The sequence below is a fragment of the Elgaria multicarinata genome, chromosome 3 (assembly GCF_023053635.1).
Source record: "Elgaria multicarinata webbii isolate HBS135686 ecotype San Diego chromosome 3, rElgMul1.1.pri, whole genome shotgun sequence".
Lineage (NCBI taxonomy): Eukaryota > Metazoa > Chordata > Lepidosauria > Squamata > Anguidae > Elgaria > Elgaria multicarinata.
The window spans coordinates 57,716,430-57,740,817 of record NC_086173.1 but is presented as its reverse complement, the minus strand read 5'-3'; the positions used below and the strand labels follow the sequence as shown (position 1 = coordinate 57,740,817).

At 39.5% G+C, this 24,388-nt stretch overlaps 2 protein-coding genes across 4 annotated transcripts in view; one reads left to right on the top strand and one right to left on the bottom strand.

Moving 5' to 3' along the window:
- LOC134394729 (protein SCO1 homolog, mitochondrial) overlaps positions 1–24,388 on the top strand; it is a 470,723-nt gene that overhangs the window by 34,726 nt on the left and 411,609 nt on the right. The gene's annotated exons all lie outside the window — the stretch shown is intronic.
- Positions 1–24,388, bottom strand: part of TBCD (tubulin folding cofactor D) — a 166,201-nt gene that overhangs the window by 139,024 nt on the left and 2,789 nt on the right. For all 3 annotated transcript variants that reach the window (XM_063120403.1, XM_063120405.1, XM_063120404.1), the window contains 5 exons: positions 22,940–23,037; positions 20,982–21,083; positions 19,895–20,041; positions 17,291–17,346; positions 13,956–14,088 (listed from right to left, as the gene is read on the bottom strand). In XM_063120403.1, coding sequence (XP_062976473.1) covers positions 13,956–14,088; positions 17,291–17,346; positions 19,895–20,041; positions 20,982–21,083; positions 22,940–23,037 — 536 coding nt within the window. The remainder of the gene's footprint in view (positions 1–13,955; positions 14,089–17,290; positions 17,347–19,894; positions 20,042–20,981; positions 21,084–22,939; positions 23,038–24,388) is intronic.

Genomic DNA, 24,388 nt, shown 5'->3' with positions numbered 1-24,388 from the left:
ACAGACATGCTAGAATCCAGGAGCACAGCATGGCTTTAAGTATTTTTGGAGGGGGCTGGGGAATTATTATTATTATTATTATTAAAAAAAAACAGAAGCACCATCAACTATTCAAGGGAAAAAACAATTTTTCTAAAATAAATTCCAAAGTGCTATTACTTATTACTAAACTTCCCAATAACCAATTCATACACAATTCTAACTAGGGCAATGGTTCAAGACATGAGGAAAAATTAAACCATACACACTAGACTTTCTTCAGCAATCCAGAAGTAGCATAACACATCTCAGCCCCTACCCCACATACCCCCCAAAAGGGTTGAGAGACTCTTCAGAACAGAATGGGAGGTGGCAGAGAGGGGTTCAAGGAGGAGTGGGCCTCAACCAAAAACACCTCCCTCCCCATTCCGCTGATGGAAGCCTCTGTTGGATCAAAGAGTCTTCCATCTGTGGAAGAACACCATTGGACACAACCCAAAAGGCATATTTAACAGCTTTATGGATTTAGCTGTCAGAGTGAAAACTCTAGGATGCATCCTAGACAATGCCAAAGCATCCTAGTCTCCTTGTGTCATATGGCATTCTAATATGGTCTTCAATTGTATGTCTATATAGATGTCTTTGATTACATGATCCACTACTCATTAACAAAGCACAGAGTGGTATATTCTGAAAAGTCCAGCACAGTCTAATTGCCAGGAACTTTTGAAGGAAAATCAAGTTAGGCTGTCTTTTAAGATGCAAATGATTAATTTTTAATTATTTCCTTTGAGGAACAGCACTGCACTTAAAAAATGTTAAGATGCTTTTTTAAAAAACATACAAAGCCCTTTACACAGTTTGAGGGCTTCCATCCTTCCTTGCTTGCTTCCAGCTGAGATGCCTACCTCCTCACTATTCCTATTATTATTATTATTATTATTATTATTATTATTATTATTATTATTATTTTGATGGTGCTATATAAATAATAATAATAATAATAATAATAATAATAATTATTATTATTATAACTACTCTCTTCCCTTTTGTAAACTGCCCAGAGAGTTTCAGCTATGGGGTGGTATATAAATGTAATAAATAAATAAATAAATATTAGTGCAGACAGCTTCAGCACCCTGTTTGTTCTATGGGACTGTAATGCCCTAATGGTTTCACAAATCTTTGTGATGTATTTTCCCCAAGTAAAAGGAATGCTAGAAAAGAAAACAATACAAAAATATATTAATTTGTAGTCAAACATCCAGGCAGCTAGCTAATGCAAGCAAGACTAGGATTGCTGAACAGGTATCATTTTCACAGCAACAAATGGTTCACAAAGTGAATGAGTGAAGAATGCCATAAGAAAGACTTGAAAAAGAAAGCAAATTACTTTGTGATAGATTGCAAATGTTCAATACACCAAGGAAAATACTAGAAATAGTATCTTAATGTTTTGATCCTTCTTCCTTGGATTTTATTTTATACTGCTGAGCAGCAAACTAAGCCCACAATATAGTCTTATTCATTGTTAGGATTTAAGTTATTTAGCAATCTTCCTATTTTACCTAGTAAACCTATCATCAAATGTAAGCCTCATGACTGTGAGGCTATAAGACACACTAGCCAACGTTCACCCAAACAGCACATTTCTAGCTACACCCAACAATCTTACACAACATGCCTTAACTCAAAAACAAAATAATAATCATGGCTGCTACTTGGGACTGCTGGCAATTATAATTTGTTTAACCAAATCCACTGATCTTGGAATGAATGAATAAATGAATAAAAGCAAGCAAGCCTTTAATTCCTCCAAGTTATAGCTTGGAAATATGTTCTTGGATCCAGAGAGAACTACATGTAGGTTATTATGCAGTTTTACACATTTCTGCATTGTTGAAATCAACTGACACCAGGGCCATACCTTCCACACTGATACAATAAACATGAAGTAAACATAAGATAATATCAGTAATCACCCCACATATTTTGCAGACAGGTGCCCACATGTGTCCATCACCTAATCACTATATTGTCATGTGTATCACACAATACGCATGACACAAAAGCAAGCCCTAGTACAGCCATGGCAAGGTATTTTTTGTACCTAGTGCTCAACGTGTGTGTGTGTGTGTGTACACACACACACACAGAGAGAGAGAGAGAGAGAGAGAGAGAGAGAGAGAGAGAGAGAGAGAGAGAGAGAGAGAAGCAGGGGTAGGCAAGCTTTTTTGGCCATGGGCAGTTTTGACAATTTGATAAAACTGTCCTGGGCACCACCAGAAAATGGCTGCAATGGGAGGCAGGGCAAAGGACAAGTAAACTACTCAAGTACAAGGCAGACGTGGGGTCTGAGGCCCAACAAACTAAACTACTCCTTAGAACCCAGACTTCAGCATCAACAGAAACCTATTTCATAGAAATACCAACTGCCAATAAAACAATATATTATTATTATTATTTTTAAAATGGATGGGATAGGGCATCTGTGCGGGAGCAGGAAAAGTGTCCAGGGGCACATTGGTGCCCACAGGCACCATGATGCCTATCCCTGCGCTAGAAACAACATTTCCTAAAGAAAGATACAGTTGTTAAAGTCAGTGGTGAAGTCTGAGTGACATTTTCTTTCACTTCACTCAGTGCTTAGCATGGGCTGGATCATGTCCAGAGTTTCTTAAGCCAAGAGAAATAACTAATGCTACCAAAAGAACATCCCTATGATATTTTCATTCTTTTTCATTTAAACATTCAGCCAGACTCCAAACCGAGTAGTGTATTTCAAGCTTGTGTTTTGTCGCTCCAGTAGGAACGAAGCCTTCCAGATAAATATGGCCAGGAGTTAAAGTTAAAGGAACATAGCCCAACCCTAGAAATATTTCCACATATGCAACAGCTATTTACAGACTTAAGTAATTTCAGCTATGGTGTAAATGCAACAAAACTCCCTGAGGCTATGCACCTGCTTGTTTTAGATTTTAATGAACTGCATTTCATGAGCTTAAACATAGCATTAATGAACAGTACATCACAATGTATGAAGAACACAAAGAATTAGGACCGGTTTATGGATTTGAAATAAAGTGTGTGCTACTTGCAGACTGTGCAATCCAGAAGATCTTTAACAGGCTTTGTTTCTTCCCTGCTAACCATGTAGGTTGCTAAAAAACCAAGTACATTTGTGTCATAAAGAAATGTCTTCTTCAAATTGAGAGTGCTACAGACCACTAGGGTTATTAGCAATATTTCTTTAATCTTTTGAAGAGCTATCTTTCAGAATTCCTGTTGACCCTTTGGAGGAATGCTTATATTGTAAACACAGTTGTGTAAACACCAGACTTGCACTACTTTCTATAAAAGGATTTGGCTTGTCACAAAAATCAGTGAGAAGAGGTTAAATGGATAGTCTTAGCTCAAAGAAACAACTCGGAATTTCCACCTCATTATACCTTTTTAGAACGTGACTGTAAATACACAGAGGACCTTGACTGGCAGTAAGTCAATGTCAGGAGAATCACCTAAGAAAGGTTGGGAATTAGTTCCATGTTTCCTCAGTTAAAGTGACAATATGGATACTTACCTTTAGGACAAAAATTAACCTCTTTAAGGAGTTCCCAGAGTGCCCTACAACACCCATTTCATACTCCACATATCAGATGCTTTGGTATCAATCCAACTCTCCCCCACACCAGCTGTTATAACATAGTACATCACAGCAATGATAATGACCTTCTCCTATATACCCCCTCATTAAGTCTACCTCCTCATTAAGATTATCAACTGAGACCAGCTTCTGTGTCTTCTTAACATATAACATGCACTTGGTTGGGACATGGAAATAGGCCTTTTCTGGTCCAGACTCCAGAACGTGGAGGCTAGGAAAACGCATTTAGATTTTAAGAGGCTGTTTTTTAATTTCTTCCTGTATGTTTTTTTTTTTACTCACCTGTATTTTAGTGCTATAACTGCTATCGAGATAAATTGTAATTTTTAAATAATTCATAAAATATTTGTGTTTTAGCTGCTTCTTATTGAACTTACCTGCCATTCTTTTTCATTGTTGTTTGTTGGTTTTAAATTATGTTAGCCAGCTTGGGCATTTTATGGAAAGTCGGGATATAAATATTTTAAATAAATGGCGATAAACACTGGTGGGTCTAACATTTTTCCATGAAAAATTATGGATATGATTCTTGGAAATCTTCTAGGTGGGGAATTTGGACTCTAACCTATTTTGGTTTGAAATCCTTTTGATGGAGTAGAAAACTATGAATAAGAGGTAGTGATCTTACTCAATACGCGCTTTATAGTTTATTTCCCTATATTTAAAAATCTGCCAGACAAAGCGATCGTAATTTCTAGATCTGCTGTTTGGAAGGAGGCTGGATGAAGCAGAAGTGCCTCTCTGCTGCCAGAGGGGAGTAAACATCCATTGTGGAGGCCTTCATGGGCATAGAACTAGCACAAACAATGTTTTGACCAGTACAAAGCCCCAAAGTGGGGTATTCCAGGGGCAGCCTCGGATCTGCTGAATCCAATATCACTTTGTTCCTGGAGCTGGCATAGTTAATTTCCACTTCATTGAAACCAATATGGAAAACAAAAAGAGAGAAAGAGAGAGCAAACACCACCACCCTACTTCTTGCCGTGGTCAACATAAGCTAGCAGAGCTTTGAAAGTGATGGATTGTCTGCCACCCCACCCCACCCACCCTTCCAATTCTTCATGACTTCCCATTTTCTGTAGGTGAATTTATGGAAAGGAGCTTAGGGGGAGTGAGGAGTAGAATAGCCCTTGTCTCATTAAAGCCCTGGGCCATACACATTCCCTTTTTAAAGAAAGGCAAGCAAATAATAATACAATACAGTAAAACAAGAACAAAACAAAACAAAAATGTCGCTCAGAAGACAAAATGGTTGACTTGGCTCTAGCAGACCAGAACATTTATCTCGCCTTTGCCATGAACTTACTCAACAAGTCACTCACTGTCTCGTCTCATTGTTTACTTGGACTTCCAAAAGGTTTTTGACAAAGGTCATGGCTAGACCAGGCGATATCCCGGTAATCACCCTGGGATCATCCCTGTGCATCCACATGATGCACAGGGCATCCCGAGAGCAGGAAGGGATGATCCTTCCCTTGGCCCAGGATATCACCCTACCCATTTTTACCGCGTTTTCCAGTCTCGGGATGATCCCGAGACAGCAGAACGTGTGGCCGGACGTCGCAGGTTGTCCCGGCTCCTCACGAGTAAGCACAAGGAGCCGGGACCCAGGCATGGGGCACAGAGCTCCTCAGGAGCTCTGTGCCCATTGGGGGTGGGGTGGGGGGAGGGCGAGCATGTTGGATTTTTTTTTTAAAAAAACAACTTACAATTTCTGTTCAAGCGCCCGTGCACGCCTTCTCCTTTAAAAAAAAACAAAATGGCGGCCGCAATCTTGTACACCGTGTGTAGACAAGGGTGACGAAGTTGCTAACATAAAATCACGAGATTGTCGCCCTCCAACCCCCTCGTCGAGCCATGACCATAGTCCCTCAGCAAAGACTCCTAAGCAAACTTAGCAGTCAGAGAATAAGAGGAGAGTTCCTCTTATGGATCAGTAATTCGTTACAGGTGCAATCCTATACATGATTAGACAGAAAAAGTCCTACAACCTAGCATGCCCCAACCATAGAAAGGAGAAGTAGAAATCTATGTTAAATTCTCCCAATAGAGGGATGCAATAGAGAGACCCACAGGGATCTGTATTGGGACCAATACTTTTCAACTTGTTCCTAAACGATCTGGAATTAGGAGTGAGAAGTGAGGTGGCCATGTTTGCTGATGACACCAAATTATTTCAAAGTGGCTAAAACAAAAAGACATTTTAAAGAAAGCAGAAAGGTTTTCTCCAGACTTGGAGAATGGGCATCAAAATGGGAAATAGTTCAATGAAAACAAGAACAAAGTGATGCACATTGGGGCAAAAAAAAAAGGTCACATACATACTGATGGGATTGCTAGCAGTAACTGACTAAGAAAGAGATAGTTGGTTTGTGCTCGATAGCTCAATGAAAATGTTGACCCCGCTGTGAAAAAGGCAAATTCCATTTAAGGCAAAATTAGGAAAGGATCAGAAAGTAAAACTGCCAATATCTTACTCCCCTTAAACAAAACTACGGTGCAACTGCACTTATAATACTGTGCATAGTTCTGGTCACCACACCTAAAAAAAGGATATTGTAGAGTAGGAAAAAGTGAAGAAAAGAGCAACTAAAATAATCAAGCAGCTGGAGCAACTCCCCAATGAGTTGTTACAACATCTGGCAGTTTAGCTTAAAAAAAAAGGCAAGTAAGGGGTGACATGATAGAGGTGTAAAAAACTATGCATGATGTGGAGAAAGTGGATAGGGAGATCACATGAAACTGTTAGGAGATCCAGGACAGTTAAAAGGAACTACTTTTTCACACAATGCATAATTCAGCTATAGAATTTGCTACCACAAAATGTAGTGATGGCCACTAATTTGAATGGCTTTCAAAAGTGGTTAGACAAATTCATGGAATATAAGGTTGTCAATCCCTATAAATCATGATGGTTATATGCTACCTCCAATGTCAGAGGCAGCATACATATGTACATCAGTTGCTAGGGAATACGACCAGGAGGATGCTATTCCATTCATGTCCTACTTGTGAGTTTCCTACAGGCAGCTGGTTGGCCACAGCGTGAACAGAATGCTGGACCAGATGGACCCTTGGTCTCATCCGTTATGGTTCGTCTTATGTTCTTACTTGAGATGAAGCAAACAATTCAGGGTCTCAATAGTCAAGTGGCAAGTGATACAATAGAAATATGTTTTAAAGCATTTGGGTACATAATAACAATAAGGCAGGGATGAACTACTCATTCAGCTTCAAAGCCAGAATGGAAATCTATCAAACGGGATCATGCAGAGATAATTTACAGGTTTACTCAAACTAAGTCCCATCAAGTTCAGTGAGACTTTCTCCCAAACAAGCATGCTTAATTTCACATTATTTAACTAACTTTGTGTGAACTTTGTAAATATCAAACCCCAGACAATGGACATTTATGCATTCATTAATATGTAAAAATTAAGCCCAATAATGAAATGGCATAAATCACCCCTTCAAAATAATAAAATAGGATGGCAAATAAAGAAATTTGACATGCAATGAATATAGACTTCTTTGTAGCTTTGTTTTAGGGCTTCAGAACACCTTGCAACTATATTTTCAAGGTATCTATGAAGCCTAGAACCTTTATTATAACATAAGCAAGAGGGAGTAAATGTTTTCAGATTGCCTTTCTCCAGAAGCAACAAAAGATTTACAAGCCCTAAACAGAAGGAAGCCAATAATATGCTCATTTTGCTTCATCTTTAGAAACTTTAAAAGTCCAGAATATATCAAGCTGAAAGAAGAGAAGGTGTTTATTGTATGCCTTGGGCATTCCTAAGTTACACCACGTTCCTTCAGTATTAATGGGGACACGGAATGTTTGCCAAGCTAACCAACCTGTTGAGAGGAATGTAGCTACCTCTCCTTTAAATAATTACACCACCTACAAATTAGAGAAAACCATTGGCGTATCCTAGCGATAGAAGTGTCAGATCTGGTTTTGTTGCTTTTGAAATAACATGGTGCAAGGTACAAACAAGAACTAGTTTCTTAGTAATCAGGGAAAAACCTGACACACCTCCTAATTGTCTGCGTAACCCACTTAGGCTTTGCCTTTGTAAGATGTAAGAATCAGCATTACCTCTAGAACGTCTTCCCCAAGCTATACAAATCATCACTATTAAGGTTGGCATGATTGCTTGGCAGCAGGCACATCTTGCTGCCAAACAGATGAGAATTTGCAGTTACCCTCTGGCTCTAATAAACTATGAGCAATGGGATATGCCCAGCCTTAAGGGAATATTGCAAACAGCATAGTCAATTGCTCTTCAGCACCCCTCAGAGGGCAGACAGGCAATTTGCCGTCTCTAGCATCATTTGCCCAACTCTCTTTCTTTAAAACACACACACAAATGATGCACAAATATGAGATGGGGATGATTTTAAAGGGAATCATGTGTCTTAAAAAGTCTATGCCCAATTTAGGACAAAGAACACAGAACTTACAGACAGCATGCAGTTTCTGAGGCATTTTGCCTATCATTTGAAGTCTGATACTCCCAACTTTCATTTTTCTTTTTAAAGAAGGTGTCTCATGATTTTTATATAAACTGGAAATTGTGATGTAAAAGCTGCAGAATTGGGATGTCTAAAAAATCCCAAATACATAGGCTTGCATCCGTAGCTGTGAATGGAACCTCACAGAAAGGGAGCTTTCCATCCCCTCCTCCTCTCTGCAACCACCTGTATCACATGAAAACTTTCACTGGATGTTCAGGAGACCCTCATAAATAGCATTGGGATGAGGCAACAGACATTGCTGAGGAATGGAAGAAATTAGCCAAGAGCAGGCTTGTGCAAACAGAGCTCCATTGGTGCAAGGTGCAAGACAGATTTCTATTTTCCCAATTTAAATGTGCATACAAATCAGGGACCTATCAGTTCACAGGGATTTTTGATGAAGTAGAATTAACCCCAAATGTAGGATTAAAGTCAAACTGAGTCTGAACTGAACCTTGAAAATGACATAGGGACAAAGAGAGGGGAATTGTGTGCTCCTTGTCCTCATTTCCAATGGCAGAAGGGGCAGGGAGAATACCCACCCAACCCTGCACCCATCTAATTGGCAGACATGTTAGATAACTATATATTAAGGCAGGCAGCAAAACATCAGATCAATATGTCTTAAAATCTAGAATTTTGAAATAGGTCAAAACCTTGTCACAATTATACACATCAAATACAAGCACATGGACAACACTCAGAACTACACCTCTGTTTTTGTGCCTCTGAGACTACAGAACTGGATAGCAGGGCTAGCTATTACCTGGGGCGCAATCTACCAGAACGCAGAGGTATTGCTAAACAATACTTAAAGTATTGAGAGCTCTCAGGGAAATGCCCTTTTCTTAGACACAAATAAAAATAAGTTCTTAAGGCATCCTGTTTTACTAAGTCGCTGGCTAGGATGTTTTATCTAAAAGTCATTGCTCACATTTATATACTGAATCTCTTATAAAAGAAATTAAGCACAACTTAATAAGTTTCTATGCCTCAGGCTACTCCCGGATGAGGACATCGCTGTCACGCAAGAACCTGGAGTGCTACACCCTGCAGGGCTAACAAAACATTTGCTGGTTACATAGGGGCAGGTTTAAAAGCAAACCTGCCGACCTGAAGAGTTTATATTACAGAGTTCCCAAATAGATGTTTTCCTACACTTATAGACAAATAGTAGCTGTTGTTGATTTTTGCCACCAAGTCTATGTCAATGGTATTTTAATTTATTCATCAGTCTATATCCATAGGTATACTTACACACATTATCTATACAGGAGACTCAGGGCCAAACTACACATGATGTTAAATGTGTCTTTATATCTAGCAAAAAAATTTTTTTAATGCAAATAGCATTGATTGTGGGGGCTGATAATTAATAGTATCAGAGTAGGCACGGAGAGGGAATATAACCCACACCTCCTCTACTGCAGTCCTGACGAAAATTCCTCTGCTGATGCTAGTATTCCCATTGGGAGGAAATCAGCCACCAGCACCAACCAGCCACTTGCGAATCATTGGCAGATGTATTTAACACAGATATTTTGAGGCAACAAATGGAGTATAAATGCCATACCTAATGCTGCCTTTAAGTTACAATACAGACATGCCATATTCCAAACCTGTAAATGAAAAAGTTCAAGTCATGCTACTTGTTAGTAAGACATTGTTTCATAACAGGTGTTCTATCAACAGGTGCAAAAGAATAAGCCCATAAGTGGAATCAAGTTGTGAAATATGCACTGCATGTTTCAACAAGAACTGTCATCGTTAACCACTGTGCATTAAATGATGAATTAAACAGTAGCATGCCAGTTTGCTCTGACAAATTCAGGAAGAAACATTTTAAAACCCGAGTCCTATTCAGATGTTACTTCTCTTCCCACTCCTCCCATCCCTGCCAAACATCTACACATTATGAAATTGAGAGTGGAGTGGCTCTTGGAGTGTGCAACACCTCACCAAGTAGACACAGTAGTGATCACACTGGTAGATCCTGCATTTATTTGAATGTATGATTATCCTGTTCTCATGATACAGAACCTGCTTTTCTAGGAGTTTCTACATCAAAGTCTGAGGGAAATGATCAAGCATTCAAACAAATGCAAAATGACATAGAATTTATGTCAAGGACAGGCAAACTTTTGGGCCTGTGGGCACATTGGCAATTTGAGAAACTGTCCTGGGCACCAACACAAATGGCTGTCATGAGAGGTATGGCTGGTTACACAGGAATAATAACATGACCAAAAGACTGAATATAAGGCAGAAGTGACTAAACAACTTCTTTGAATACACTGACAAAAAAAAACTTATTTTACAGAAAGAAAACACTTTCCCACCCCTCTGTCCGCCAACCCATTCTTTTGTCTCTCTGCCTGACAGTCTCTCTCACTCTCTCTCATTCACACTCACACACTATGTATCCAGCACATACACATACACACACACACACCCCTTCTCAGCACAAACAAACAAAAGTGGGAGGGGTTGTGCACTCAATGGGCACCAGGAAAGATATTGGGGTGCACTGGTGTCCGCGAGCATCACGCTGCCTACCCTTCTGTTGTGCAATATCTGGGTGAAGCTCACAAAACTCAGATACGTGTCTACTTTTACACATAAAGAGCCTCACAGACAAGAAATAGCATCTGAACAGGCTCTAAAGAGTCGACAATCCATATTTCAATTAAGAGTGAAAGTTATATAGAATTACCTCCTGAGCAGCTTAGCCATTAGATCTGCTCCAATGGAGTCACAAAGATATTTATTTATTTCATTTCTATACCGCCCAATAGCCGGAGCTCTCTGGGCAGTTCACAAAAATTAAAACCATTCAAAGTATAAAACAACAGTATAAAACCATAATATAAAATGCAATATAAAAACCTCAACCAGATAAAAACAGCAGCAATGCAAAATTACAAATTTAAAACACCAAGTTAAAATTTATTTATAGACTGTTAAAATGCTGGGAGAATAAAAAGGTCTTCACCTGGCGTCCAAAGACATATAATGAAGGTGCCAAGCGAACCTCCTTAGGGAGCTCATTCCACAGCCAGGGTGCCACAGCAGAGAAGGCCCTCCTCCTGGTAGCCACCTGCCTCAGTTCCTTTGGCAGGGTCTCGTGGAGAAGGACCCCGAGGATGACCTTAGGGTCCAGGCAGGTACATATGGGAGGAGACATTCCTTCAGATAGCCTGGCCCCAAGCCGCTTAGGGCTTTAAATGTTAATACCAGCACTTTGAATCGGGCCCAGATATGTCTAGCTATCACATATATTTACAAGGCTAACTCTTGTTATGAAGCCTCTTTCCATTTTGAAATGCTATTAAACCAAGAGTCAAAGGTAAAACCAGCCAAGCTATGCTCTCTCGGCCTCGGTTCCATCTCCCTCTACCACCAATTACATCTATTATAGGGTTTATTGTAAAGACTACTGATATGATGCTTCAGGAAGAAATTTGAGCACTGGACTGGGGTGGGAGGAACGACTATTTTCCAAGTACTACCTAGTACTTTTAGTGAAATGCCTGCGAAATTTCATTGATGGTTTAGGAGAGGTATTTGATATTTTAAGGTAAGGAAGGAGAGTTTTAGCTATTCTCGCTTCCCTCACATTATCCTTTCTTCACCAAACTTCTCACCTGTCTTGGTCCAACCCTGTTTACTACCCTTTTCCCACATATGCCAGGATTGGAGAGCTCTACATTGCAACTGAGAAGAGGGAAACACTGGAAAGGAGGCAATGCCTGCCTTCTATATTCTTCCTGGACAGGCTGGGATTGGTTACCAATCGTGTTGTATTTGCGAAGAGCAAACCCATGAAAGACCAGATGTGTTGAGGGAAAAGAAGGAAGGGCAAAACCAAATGTCTCCCCTCCGTGATTCTTTCTTTTTATCACACTCAAGCATTACAAAACCTCAAACACGGGGGAACTAGATGACCCTACTTAGACTAATTCTTTTAGGTACGGAGCTTCATTCAAAATAATCCTGGTAAACAAAACAATGTTCTCAAATCAGCACGTGAAGCAATGAAAATTATACAAATGCCATTTGAACAAATACATCATTTAGATTTAATATATTTATATAATATCCACTCATAACTTAACTGAAGACACTGGACAACTGATACCACCACCCAAAATCTATCATCAGTAAGAGGAAACAATCAAGAGGGATAACCAAATCAATAAAGTTACTCAATACTGTGCTGTACTGTAAGGGGAAGAAAAGCATATACATAGTTGGGTTGGTTCCTGGTTCCAAGTAAATTACATCTCATTCTAGTTTCGATTCAACTTGTTAAGTTTTCACCTGTTTCGCTTAACACACACTAATAACAGGTGGAATAAAACCACATTCAACAAAGGAATTATGACTAACATTAAAGTAATATGCATCCTACATGTTTCATCATGCACCAGCAGCCTTTGTCAAGCACATGAGGAAGACATTTAACCCTTAGATCTTGCAAAACAGGAATCCAATACATTTCTCTTCTTTCAAGCAAGAATAAAGAAAATAATATAGAGTGAATTTTATCTACTACCAACAGCAAAATGCCTGTGAAGTTTTACTAGTATTACACTTTACTGTAACCAAGAAATGGAATTTGGGCAGGTTTCTACAGATAAAGGATGCAGCTTGGGTTCTCAGTGCCTATAATTGTTCTATAGGACAAAGTAAGCCCCTTACTTTCGCCAATAAAATTGAATGCCTGCCAAAAAAAATTCTAGGCAGAAAAAACAAAGCACTTGAGGACAATGGTTTTAATCATGAACAGGATTGGGGCGGGGGGTGAATGGAAGAAGTTTTCATCCACACCTCCCCTTACTGCATCCATTGCAGCAGACAGAGCAAGGGGCAAAATTAGGCAAGCTTCTCAATACGCAGAATGGTTGCAACGAATGTGTAAGACAGCACGGCTGTGACATTTCATTAGCCTACTGCTAATGTATATAATACCCAGTTCTAGTGCAACTAAAATCAGATCATGATTTGTAAGCAGCAATTAAACAACAGTTTCCTGATTCAGATGTCATGGAGAACTGTAATTTAACAGGACAAAATAGTAGTACTAAGGCCGGGCACATGAGGAGAGAGAAGAGAAATTGGGCACACAGCTCGTTCTCAGGTGAACAATCCATAGTTCAGCATACCAACCCTAGATATCGGAACCAAGCCTTAGAGTCAAAATGTTTCCTCAGCTGGTCTGCAATTAATAGTTTCATATCATTCACAACTAAACTAGTAATTAGTAATGTCCAAGAAATGATCAATTAAAACCACTTAAACAATTTTGTTTTCAGAGGCAAGAAATTCAAGTCCTTGACTTGCACAGGTTAAGGCACAACATTCCAAACAATAAGATTAGCAAAGGCAAGTACTCTTCTGGGGATGATGCATTTAATATTTATTTATTTATTTATTAAATTTATATACCGCCCCATAGCCGAAGCTCTCTCTGGCCAGGAGAGTTTCAGCATCTTTTATAGTTACACTGAGGGGAGAGCTTTAGCAGGTGGAACTTCTCCTGCCATCATGCTGTGAAGACGAATAAGCCTGCATCTAATTAAACCCTCCCTATCATGCAACTATTAATACCAGAGCAGGAATTTGTCCCATGTTGTATCTTGCAGCCACATACTATAATTCATATGCTTATAAATATCTCCAAAGCTTAATAGATGGGGAGGTAACTGAATGCTAGCTACTGAATTTCTGCCAGCAAGAGCATTTAAAAGAAACAAATGGGATTATCTTTGAAAGTAACAGCATTGTTTACCAACGCCTGAAGCATGCCATCCATTGCAATAGTATCCTCAAGAGTCTGAAAAGAGGATTTAGATAATGTTGAAAGGGTCCAGTCCAGGAAGTCTGCCATTCTTTTTTGTTTGACATCAGGGCGGGTAATAAACCTAATATAGGAAGAAAAGGAAAAGAAAAAAAAAACACTGCAAGTTACCTTTTCAGGACAATTCAGTTGGTAACTCAATTTTCCTGTTAGCCAAACTGGTTTTTGTTCCCAAAGGCAATTGTCCAATGGATGCTTTCCAACATATTGGAAAGATTCCAACTGTCAGCTCTTTAACTCTATCTTTTCTAAAGAAGGTCATAAAGCAGAAATTTAAAGAGTCGCACCCAAACTGTCTTGAAACTGGAAGGGGAGGGAGAAGGGGAACAGAAATACATTCAAATATAACATGATCACTATTTGAAAATACCCCCAAAAAACATATTTCCTGTCTTCCTAAATCTCTTTATTTTCTGATAAAGAATGACGTTCAGTATGTCTTGCTCTCCTACTATTTGAACAGCTGGTAGGAAATGAAGGGATGGTGGGGGGGGTTGCTCTCTTAACTTACTCAAGAGTTGTTAGGGAAATCTGCAAATAACAAGAGGGACAGAACATAACAGAACAACCCCAGGAGCAAAATACAACTTCCATTGTTCTTCCAAACTAACTTTAGCAGAAAACCACAGTATTAGTCTTATTCTTATCAAGCAAAGTATATGTGCCCCACTCCTTTTTCACCAAGAACAGCAATAGAGTAGAACAGGGGAAACGCTTTATACCTTTATTTCATAATAAGATTTTATCATTTTTTTCTTGATGTAGCTGTGCAGAAGAGGCAAAAGCTTCACCAACTACTACCTTCCATACTTTGACTAATCCAAAAAATATTATTTCATTTGCAGAGATTTCCTAGAATTTCCACTAGATGCCGCTAGAAGCCAATATTTACCTTGTTTCTATACTCTGCGGACACCTGTATATTCAACACATTCTCTGTGAAGCCTAAAAAGCCATTTGCATTAGAAGTCCCATAGTCACATTCTTAACGTATCATCATCTTATAATAGAGCTATCAATGTTATTGCTAATTCTTAGCTTCTAAACAATTTAAACACTGTAAAACCAGCACAATAGATGTGTGATGGGAATAACGCTTTGTCAAAAGGAGGGAGGACTCAAATCACTGCATTCTTTGGGAAGTTATGATTAAATGTTGGGGCAGTGGCTAAAATCAATTGAAGGTACCCAGGGGTGTTCACAAACCATTGATATAAGGGCCTCTTACATTTCATTACATAAACTTTTGCATCATTCCCTATGGGTGTGTGTGTGTGTGTGTGTGTGTGTGTATATATATATATTTATGAGTACCATAAACTCAATGCACTCCATTCACCCTTTCTCAACTATCCCTTTCTCACAGTAAATGAATAAGTCAATTTACAATGACCCACTTAAATGACAAGATATTAATAAACATCAATTTAATTTAGATATATAATCCTTTCTCTAATAGTGAACTTCAGTGGTTAACTTCTAAAATGATTGGAGACAAAATGGAGCCACTGATAGATGGAGATATCAGCATGTTCAGGTGACGCTTGGGTGAACAAACCGTTATTATTTATTTATTTATTTATTTATTTATTTATATAGCACCATCAATGTACATGGTGCTGTACAGATTACACAGTAAATAGCAAGACCCTGCCGCATAGGCTTACAATCTAATAAGTTGTAGTAAACAATAAAGAGGGAAGGAGAATGCAAACAGGCACAGGGAAGTGTAAACAGGCACCGGGTAGGGAGAAGCTAACAGTATAGAGTCAGAACAAACTCAATATTTGAAGGCTATAGGGAAAAGAAAAGTTTTTAGCTGAGTTTTAAAAGCAGTGATTGAGTTTGTAGTTCTCAAGTGTTCTGGAAGAGCGTTCCAGGCGTAAGGGGCAAAAAGACTGAACAAACTTCCCACTGTGAACTGAGCATGTGATCTATGGAATGAGGGCTGGAGGAGAAGAGTTGGTCTACTTGAGCTCCTTACAGTTCATAGGAACCTCAAGGACGTGGTTGGCAAGTACCATGGAGCACTCCTGTAGAGAGATTAAGATTTGCTGCAACATTTTGTTGCCGGTCCCACTTATCCATACACTAACCTTGAACAGAAACATTTTATTTATTATATTTATATCCCGCCTTTCTTCCTCTTGCAAGGTGGCTTACGTGATCCTCTTCTTCTCTATATTATCCTTTACAACAACCCCATGAGGTAGGTTAGGTGGAGAGTCAGTGGCTGGCCAAAAGTTACACAGTGCACTTCATAGCTGAGTCAGGACTAGAACCCGGATCCCCTGAGCCTCAGTCCAACCCTCTAACCACTACACCACACTGGCACTACACGTGTTACAAAATGGGAGATGCTCTATGTAGGGCTGCCCTTGAAAAGTATTCAGCTACTCTATTTAGTGCAAAATGCAGTGGGCAGGTTGTTGTCTGGTAGGTGTTGTGCAGACCACAAAACAACAGGTGTTAAATCAAGGTCAGTGGTTGACAGTTTGTTTCTGAGCCCAATCTGAAATTTTGGTTCTTAATTATAAAGTACTAAACAACTTGGGGCCAGAATATCTGGAACACTGCTTCCTCCAGTATAAACCTGCCCCTCTTACACTCATTGTCAGAGGCCTTGTTATATGTCCTACATCTAGAATGGTTAGGTTGGATGGTAGAAAATGCAGGTCCTTTTCTGCAGCAGAACTTAATTATGGAACTCCATTCCTAAGGAAGCCTCGTGCAGTTTGGGAAGCAGAAAATGACATCTTTTAAACGCTTCCTGAAAACACACTTGTTCACCCACACTTTCCCTAGGCTATAAGTAAATTAAACACACTGCTCTATTTTACTGCTCCTTGAATTGTTTTTATTGTAGTTGGAAGTATTTTTAATTATGTGTTTTAATGAATTTAATGTTTACTGCGAACTGCTAAGAGATTTTATTATATTCAGCGGCATAAACATGCCACAAGAAATAAGGAAACTAGATTAGCCCCCATTTTGCCATGTTTCAGATGGATAGTGAAGACCATATTGTTCCATCAAGATTTTAATGGATTTTTATGTTGCTATCTGCTTTATCAAAAAGATCTTTGCTCCTTTTTTGTTGTTGATAATTTCTATGCATTTACTTTTCATTGCGTTTTATTATATTTACTATTTTATCTAATTTGTATATCAACTTGAGTACCCACTGAGTGGAGGGGCAATACATAAATATGCCTAATAAAATAAAATAAATACATTTTGGGTCAATATCAGCGTAAGTGACTTACTTTGAGACCAAGACTGCAGCTGCATCTCGAGACTTGTCACTTACAATAAGGTAAGACTAGAAAGAAAAATAATATTGGGTTAGTACCATCTGCCATATTAAACATAAGAATACAAAATGTGTGTACACAAATTCTTCACCTGCGTATCTCTGCAAGTCAGGATGGTACAAACCACAATTTGTCTGAGTATGTAATAAAGAAAGTTAATCTAGCATTTATGTGAAGTGCAAAAGAGATATGGAGACCTAAAAGAATCCAATCTAAAAAGCAAATACAAGACGCAATGCTGACCTGTCTCTCCAATGTTAATTTTTTCTAACCCCTGAATGTTAGCACTCATAGCCATGTAACTGACAGGAAAAGTAAAGCATCAGATCTTATCTCAAATCAATACTTCTACTTCATTCTAGAAATGAGCAACTTGGATGTCACCCCATTTTTACAGAATATCAGTAGAGAAACAACTGGAAGCAGAACCTTTAGGAACACAGTCCCCAAACTCTCAAACCTCTGTCTTTTAAGAGATTAGGAAATTTACATCTTTGTAAGGTTTGGGGAAAATATGCCATTTGGCTGATTTGGGTCTTTTTGTAGTTAGCCTGCTATTGGTAGGGTTTTTTATGTGATGCCCATGGCAAAGTGGTGCCTGTGGGCACCAGTATGCTTCCGGACAACTTTCTTAGCACCCACGGTATCCTACCCCTCCCACTTTTTTTTAAATTAACTAACGTTCTAACCAGTGGCTGATATCGCTTCAAAGCAAAGTGAGGGGACCCAGCCACTACCATCTTCATTTTTCATAAATGTCGCTGGACCATACATGGAGCTCAGAGGTTTCTTAGGAAATGGCTGCAGGGAGAAGGGAGGGACGTGTATGTGTGAGAGGGGGGGGGGGCGATACAGGAGAGATGGCAAGGGCTCAGACCCCACCTCTGCCGTACTCAGTCTTTTGGTCAGTTTACTTGAGTGTAACTAGCTATGCCTCCCATGACAGCCATTTTGTGGTGGTGTCCAGGGCAGTTTCTAAAATTGGCAAATGTGCCCACTAGCCCAAAATGTTGCCTACCATTGCTCTAAACTAATTTGAGCTAGTTTGGAAAAGCAGTGTAAAATATTTTAAACATTTCCTCATTCCCCACAATACAGAGGGGGTAGCCAATGAAGTGAAGTTGGGGGTGGGAAAACTCAGAGTGGGGCTGGAGCATCTCCCCTACGAGGGAAGGTTACAGCAGCTGGGTGTGTTTAGCTTGGAAAAAAGAAGGGTAAGGGGAGACATGACAGAGGTGTACAAAATTATACATGATGTAGAGAAAGTAGATCGGAAACATTTTTCTCCCTCTCCCATAATATTAGAACCCAGGGTCATCCAATCAAGCTGATTGGCAGATGATTCATGACAGATAAAAGTACTTCTTTACACAGTGCATAGTTAAACTATGGAATTCACTACCACAAGATACAGTGATAGCCATCAATTTGGAATGCTTTAAAAGGGGGGTTGGATCAATTCCTGGAGGAGGAAGCTATCAATATCTACTAGTCCTGATGCCTAAGTGCAACCTCTAGTATCAAAGACAGTAAGCCTATGTATCCCAGTTGCTGGGGAACATGGGTGGGAGGATGCTGTTGCACTATGTCCTGTTCCCTTAGTCAACAGCTGGTCCGCCACTATGTGAACAGAGTGCTGGATTAGATGGACCTTTGGTCTGATCCTGCATGGCTCTTATGTTCAGAGTTAGACGAGCAAAGAGAAAAGAATAGGACTGCTGGTGCTTTCAGTGATCAACAGTTCTCCAGTAACATCACATTTTGCCTTTGGCCTCTAAGGCATGAATGATAGTGACACACTGATTATTGTTAGCGCTTCATACAACTCTGCAATCCTATATTCATTCACCTGAGAATAAATCCCATTGAACTGAATAGGACTGGCTTCTGAAAAGACATGTATAACATTTTACGGCTAGATTATTAAGGGTAAAGAAAAGGATACAACAGAAACCACCACAAAATGGCTCCCACTGAAGATGTGGCTAATCATATAATGGCTGCCATGGAGGCCTGACTAGTCGAGAGGTGGAGCTACTATTGTTCCTATTTTACAGATGAACCACTCATATTTTAAAAAAATTGACTTGCCAAAGGACACACAAGTTCATAGATAAACTGAGCCTGTAAATCCAACAGCAAATCGTGGCCCACAATGACCCAGGATGATTACAAGGGCAATATGAATAGAATGCATTCCACTTTCACGATCACCACAGCCCACTATGGCTTATTTAAGCTACAGTGGGTTGTGGTGCTTGCTGATAGCTATTTTGAATATTTCCCTGGCAGGCAAACCCAAGTGGCAGGGGTTGTTTGAGAATTAAACAATCCTCAAATAACCCTACAACAGACCATGGGTTATTTCAGGGTTGTTTAACCTCAAACAATGCCTGCCACCCGAGTTCAGATGACACAACAAACCATGGCAATTGCCCGCCACGGGTGGAATATTCAAAATAGCCACCAGCAAGCACCACAACCCATCATGACTTAAATAAGCTACAGTGGGTTGCAGTGATCGTGCAAACTGGGCCATTATATAGCAATACTCACTTTTGCCACTGTGAGGATGCGATCCATTGTTGACACTCGAGGGCATCCTTCAACAGAAGAGATATTTCCATCTAGCCGTGCCAAATCGAATGGGATCAGGCATGTTACAGACAGCCACAACAAGAGCATGTAACGAGTCTCCCATGTCTAACAAGGTATAGGGGAAAAAACTGTTTTGATCATAAAACACAAGTTATAATATACGTTTTGCTTCCAGAAAGCTTGAAACATACATGTATGAAAGCCATCTCCATATGCAACATTCAGCTTATTAATACCAAAACTATTTACAAGTATAAGAAAAAAAATTAGGACAGCTTGGTTCTATCAGGAGTAGTTTTTATTGACCATGTAAAAACAACAGTAACATAAATTTAACAGAAACAAGTTCAAGTAGAATACTTGATTCATCCACAACAACAAGCTTAAGCCCCAACTCCATGAACCCTGCCAAATAATTTCAAGGTTTCTGAAGATACATGAAAACGTAAGATAGGAATTTCATTACTTAGAAAAGGTCCATAAATGGATAGCAACAGAAGTGGCTTTGCCAATTCCAGGTCTTTTTACCAAGGTAACTGCTTCTAATTTCAAACTGCAACTCTCTTGACCTTCAGAACCCAGTGTGAATTGTGAGAACGCAAGTGTCTTTAAAAAGTAGGATGAGCATGCAAACACAATGTTCCTGTGTAGTATTTCGAAACAGTATGAGCAAAAGCATACTTATGAATATATAAGTCAGACCACTTTTTCCTCTTGCTAAGTGTTGGCCACACTGACTGGCAGTGGCTCCTCGGGGTTTCAGGGAAGAATCTTCCTCAACTTTATTAGGTGATGACAGGAATATAACCTGGGACCTTCTGCATGCAAAGCATATGCTCTATTACTGAACTATGGCCCCAGCCCATACATACTTATCCAACTGTGCGTGCTTGTTACTGCTCCCTACTTCTCTTTCTTTTCTTATGCTAAATTGGCAATGTGGCCTTCAAACCAAATATGCTCCTTATCTATCTGCTCAAGGTTTCTTTATTTACAGGTCTGCAGCTATAATTTCTTCCAGTAGTATGAAAGACAAGGAACTCACCTCATAGTCTTTTGGATTCTGACTTACAAGCATATCTAGAACAGGTTGTACATCAACTACTTCATGAGGAAATAATCGCAGGAATGTTTTATACCCTCGCACCTAGCAAATATAAAGATGCCCAGTTAAATAATTCATTTCCAATTATAGAAATATAATCATATTTTATTTGTTTGTGATATCTGCATTCTGCCTTTTAGGGTAAAATCTTCCAACAGTGGTTTACAACATATAAATTTACAATATAAAAACAATAATAAATTTTAAAATTATAAAACATCTTAGTTGAACAACTAATAAGAACCATCAATAACACTAATACAGGAAACTTTTCACTCAGTAAAAAATACAATGAAATTAATAATTACAGCTAAAACTGAACCATACATTCAGCAATCCAATAAAATCCTTATTGAAGAGAAGAATATTTCCAGCTGCCTTCCTTCATCTGCCAACTAGAGCCTGTCAGAGTCAGTGACTGAGTTCGCAAGACACGCCAACTACCCACATGCATTAGCATGCTGCTTGCATCCAGACAGCTTCCAGCAGGATGGGTTACTTTTTTGAAATGAGGCATGGCAACAACTAATGTCTCATACTATGGGTTGTTTTACCCACGATAGGTTGGCATGTCATCCAACTTCGCAAGGACTTAAGAAGTGGACCCAACTCCGAGGGGGGGGTCTCCCTGTAGTCTACCCGACCCTGAGTGAGCATCCCCTCTCTTTATAAAAAAGTCCAAGTGGGAGGGGAAAGTGGAATGGCGTGACAAAAATAATAATGTATATATATAAAAAAGCCGTGACCTAAAAGGGGTAGCAATTGGATCAGGGAGGGGGTCAGGATGAGCAGACAAGATGGGTTCTGCCATGCAGGACCCTGGGATACCAGGTGCACGACTGAAATGGAAGGAGGGTGAAGGAGGAGAGAAAAAAGCTGCAGCAAGCCCAATTGTCTGTCAGGCACAGAAACCACACACTGTGTGTTGTTCACAGAACAACCCCCAGTGCGTAGCTCCATGATGGGCTACAGTGTCATGTGAATGCTCTTAGTGAGTCCCCATAGTCTAGCACATTCACTCAGCACCCAACTTAAAAGATGCAATAAATGTTACTCCCCTGAGCTGCTTTACAACCACCCTGTTACCATTTCTGTCTTCCCAGCTCCAATAAATACCCCCTCTTCCCACTTCACCTCCAGTCTAAGGTAAATAGACACCAACAATCAGAGACGTCACTCAACTTCTCCCCTTCAGAAACCCCAGTGGGGCTATAATCCAAACTTTGAGAAACCTAGAGCCCTTGACAGTTTATAAATATATGATGAACAGGACATACAAAACCATTTGCACTCTCACACTTTGATACTTAAAAAAACCCTGTTTTCTCAGGCAGGTTTTTGTCATCTAGCAAAAAATATAGACTGTGTCCATGTCAGAACTAGAACCATTATTTATTAACATACTGCCATTACAAGAAAGCCAAGCTAATAAAATCTCTTCAAATAGTTTAAAACAATCAACTACTTGATGTTAACAAATCACTCAATCATGACATCCTAATAGTTAATAGCATTAGCTTGAATGAAAGCAAATAGAACACGTGCATGCATATGGCAAAGTGTTCATACATTGCTCATCATCTTACATCTTTTCTGTTTTCCCATTTACAAATCAGTGTCATTTGAGTTGGTTCGTACAATACGACAGTCCACCATGGGTTACTTTAGGTGCTGGGCACCTACAGACACCATGCAAAAATGGCAACCACAGGCACCCAACACGACACAATAGCTCCATGCTGGAATGACCTGCTGTGCGAACCAGATAAAAATGTTGCTCTTGCAATCCACATACAAAAAGATGAGCACATGGACAGACATCCTTGAAGCGAAAGGCTGGAATATAATATAATATAACATAATATATATATTTCTACAATATTAGAATTTATTTTTACCTTTGAAATGATATAGAGAAACTGAAATGTCAGATGAATTAAAGAAGGAGGAGATGCTTCATCCCGGATAATATCTAGTAGTGAATTCAACATCCATTCTAGACAAAAGCAAAGGGCAACAGGGGGAGATTAGTTTGCAAATCTGTTCAGAGGTTTTGGCTCCACTTCTTGATTCAGCTTTGTAAGTCACTCCCTGGACCTTTGTTTCCCTTTACATAGAGTCACACTTCCACAGAAGTGCTGAATGGCCAACTCACCTTCATATGGGAAATATGCATCCCATTTTCCAACTAATTTGCATGAGCACTTGCTTTTTGTATTTACAATACACTTTAATCCAAGCATGCCACCTTGAAAAGCTAAACAGAATGTAATAAAATAAAAAGTGGGAGAAGAACTCTGTCAAATATAATTCTCAGATTTTGTAAGGCCAGAGGGGATAGAGAAATTACAAACGCTCCCAGTAAAGGCAAAAATAATCTCCCTGTATTCTGATGTCCTATTTCAGCCCCAAAGTTTTTAATATATAACATAAATGATAGTCAATTGGTGGCATGCAGGCCAACTGACTCTTGATTTTTCCAGGCCCTCACCACCCTTCTTCTTCTCAGATCATGTGTGAAGTGCATCATCAGTTCTTACCAGGCAGGAATTCCTTCATTTTTCAGGACAGGTATCAGCAAGGTAAGAACAGATGCTGTACCTCACACCATTGTGAATAAGGGTGATAGAGCTAGTGTGCAACACAGTAGGGTCACCTGCAAGATAAGGAACAGGTGCCGTGTCTCAGTCAAAACCCTACGTGGGAAAATGGAGGATCACAGGAGGAACGTGCACTGCTTCTTACCTTGTAGGTAATCTTCATGAGAAATAGAATCTCCTGTGAAAATCTGTAGATGTTTTCAAACCACTCCTCTCTTTTTTGGAAATTAGAAGTTACCCAGGAGAACTCTATATCGTCACAAAAGCCTCTAAGGCAAGCTCTGGAAACCTGCAGGGTATGCAGCAGTACAATTCTCTCCTACTCCACTTCGCACCATTAAGGAACCCCTGTATCAATAACATCAAATTGGATGTGTATGGATTTCCTGGCAAAGGGCAATGCATCATAGCCAGGTGAATCCAAAACACCTTGACCAGGGACAATCTGCCCACCACCATCTCATTGATACTTAAACAAAACAAAGTTTCTTACATGCTGACTAGAAATCTGAGATTCTATATAAGTTTTACATAAAGGGATGTAGAGCTCCCTTTCACATTCATTTCCCCTAAATACGAGCACGCTTGACCTGGCTACTAGTCTCCATGGTTTCATGGGACATAAGCGCTTCTTTCCCAGGCATCCAATGCACAACCAGGAAGACTTTTTGAGTCTGCCAGCATTTCTTTTTTAATTATCACCCTCCTAGCTTCATGTCCCAGCTCAGAAGGTGGGAACATACATTT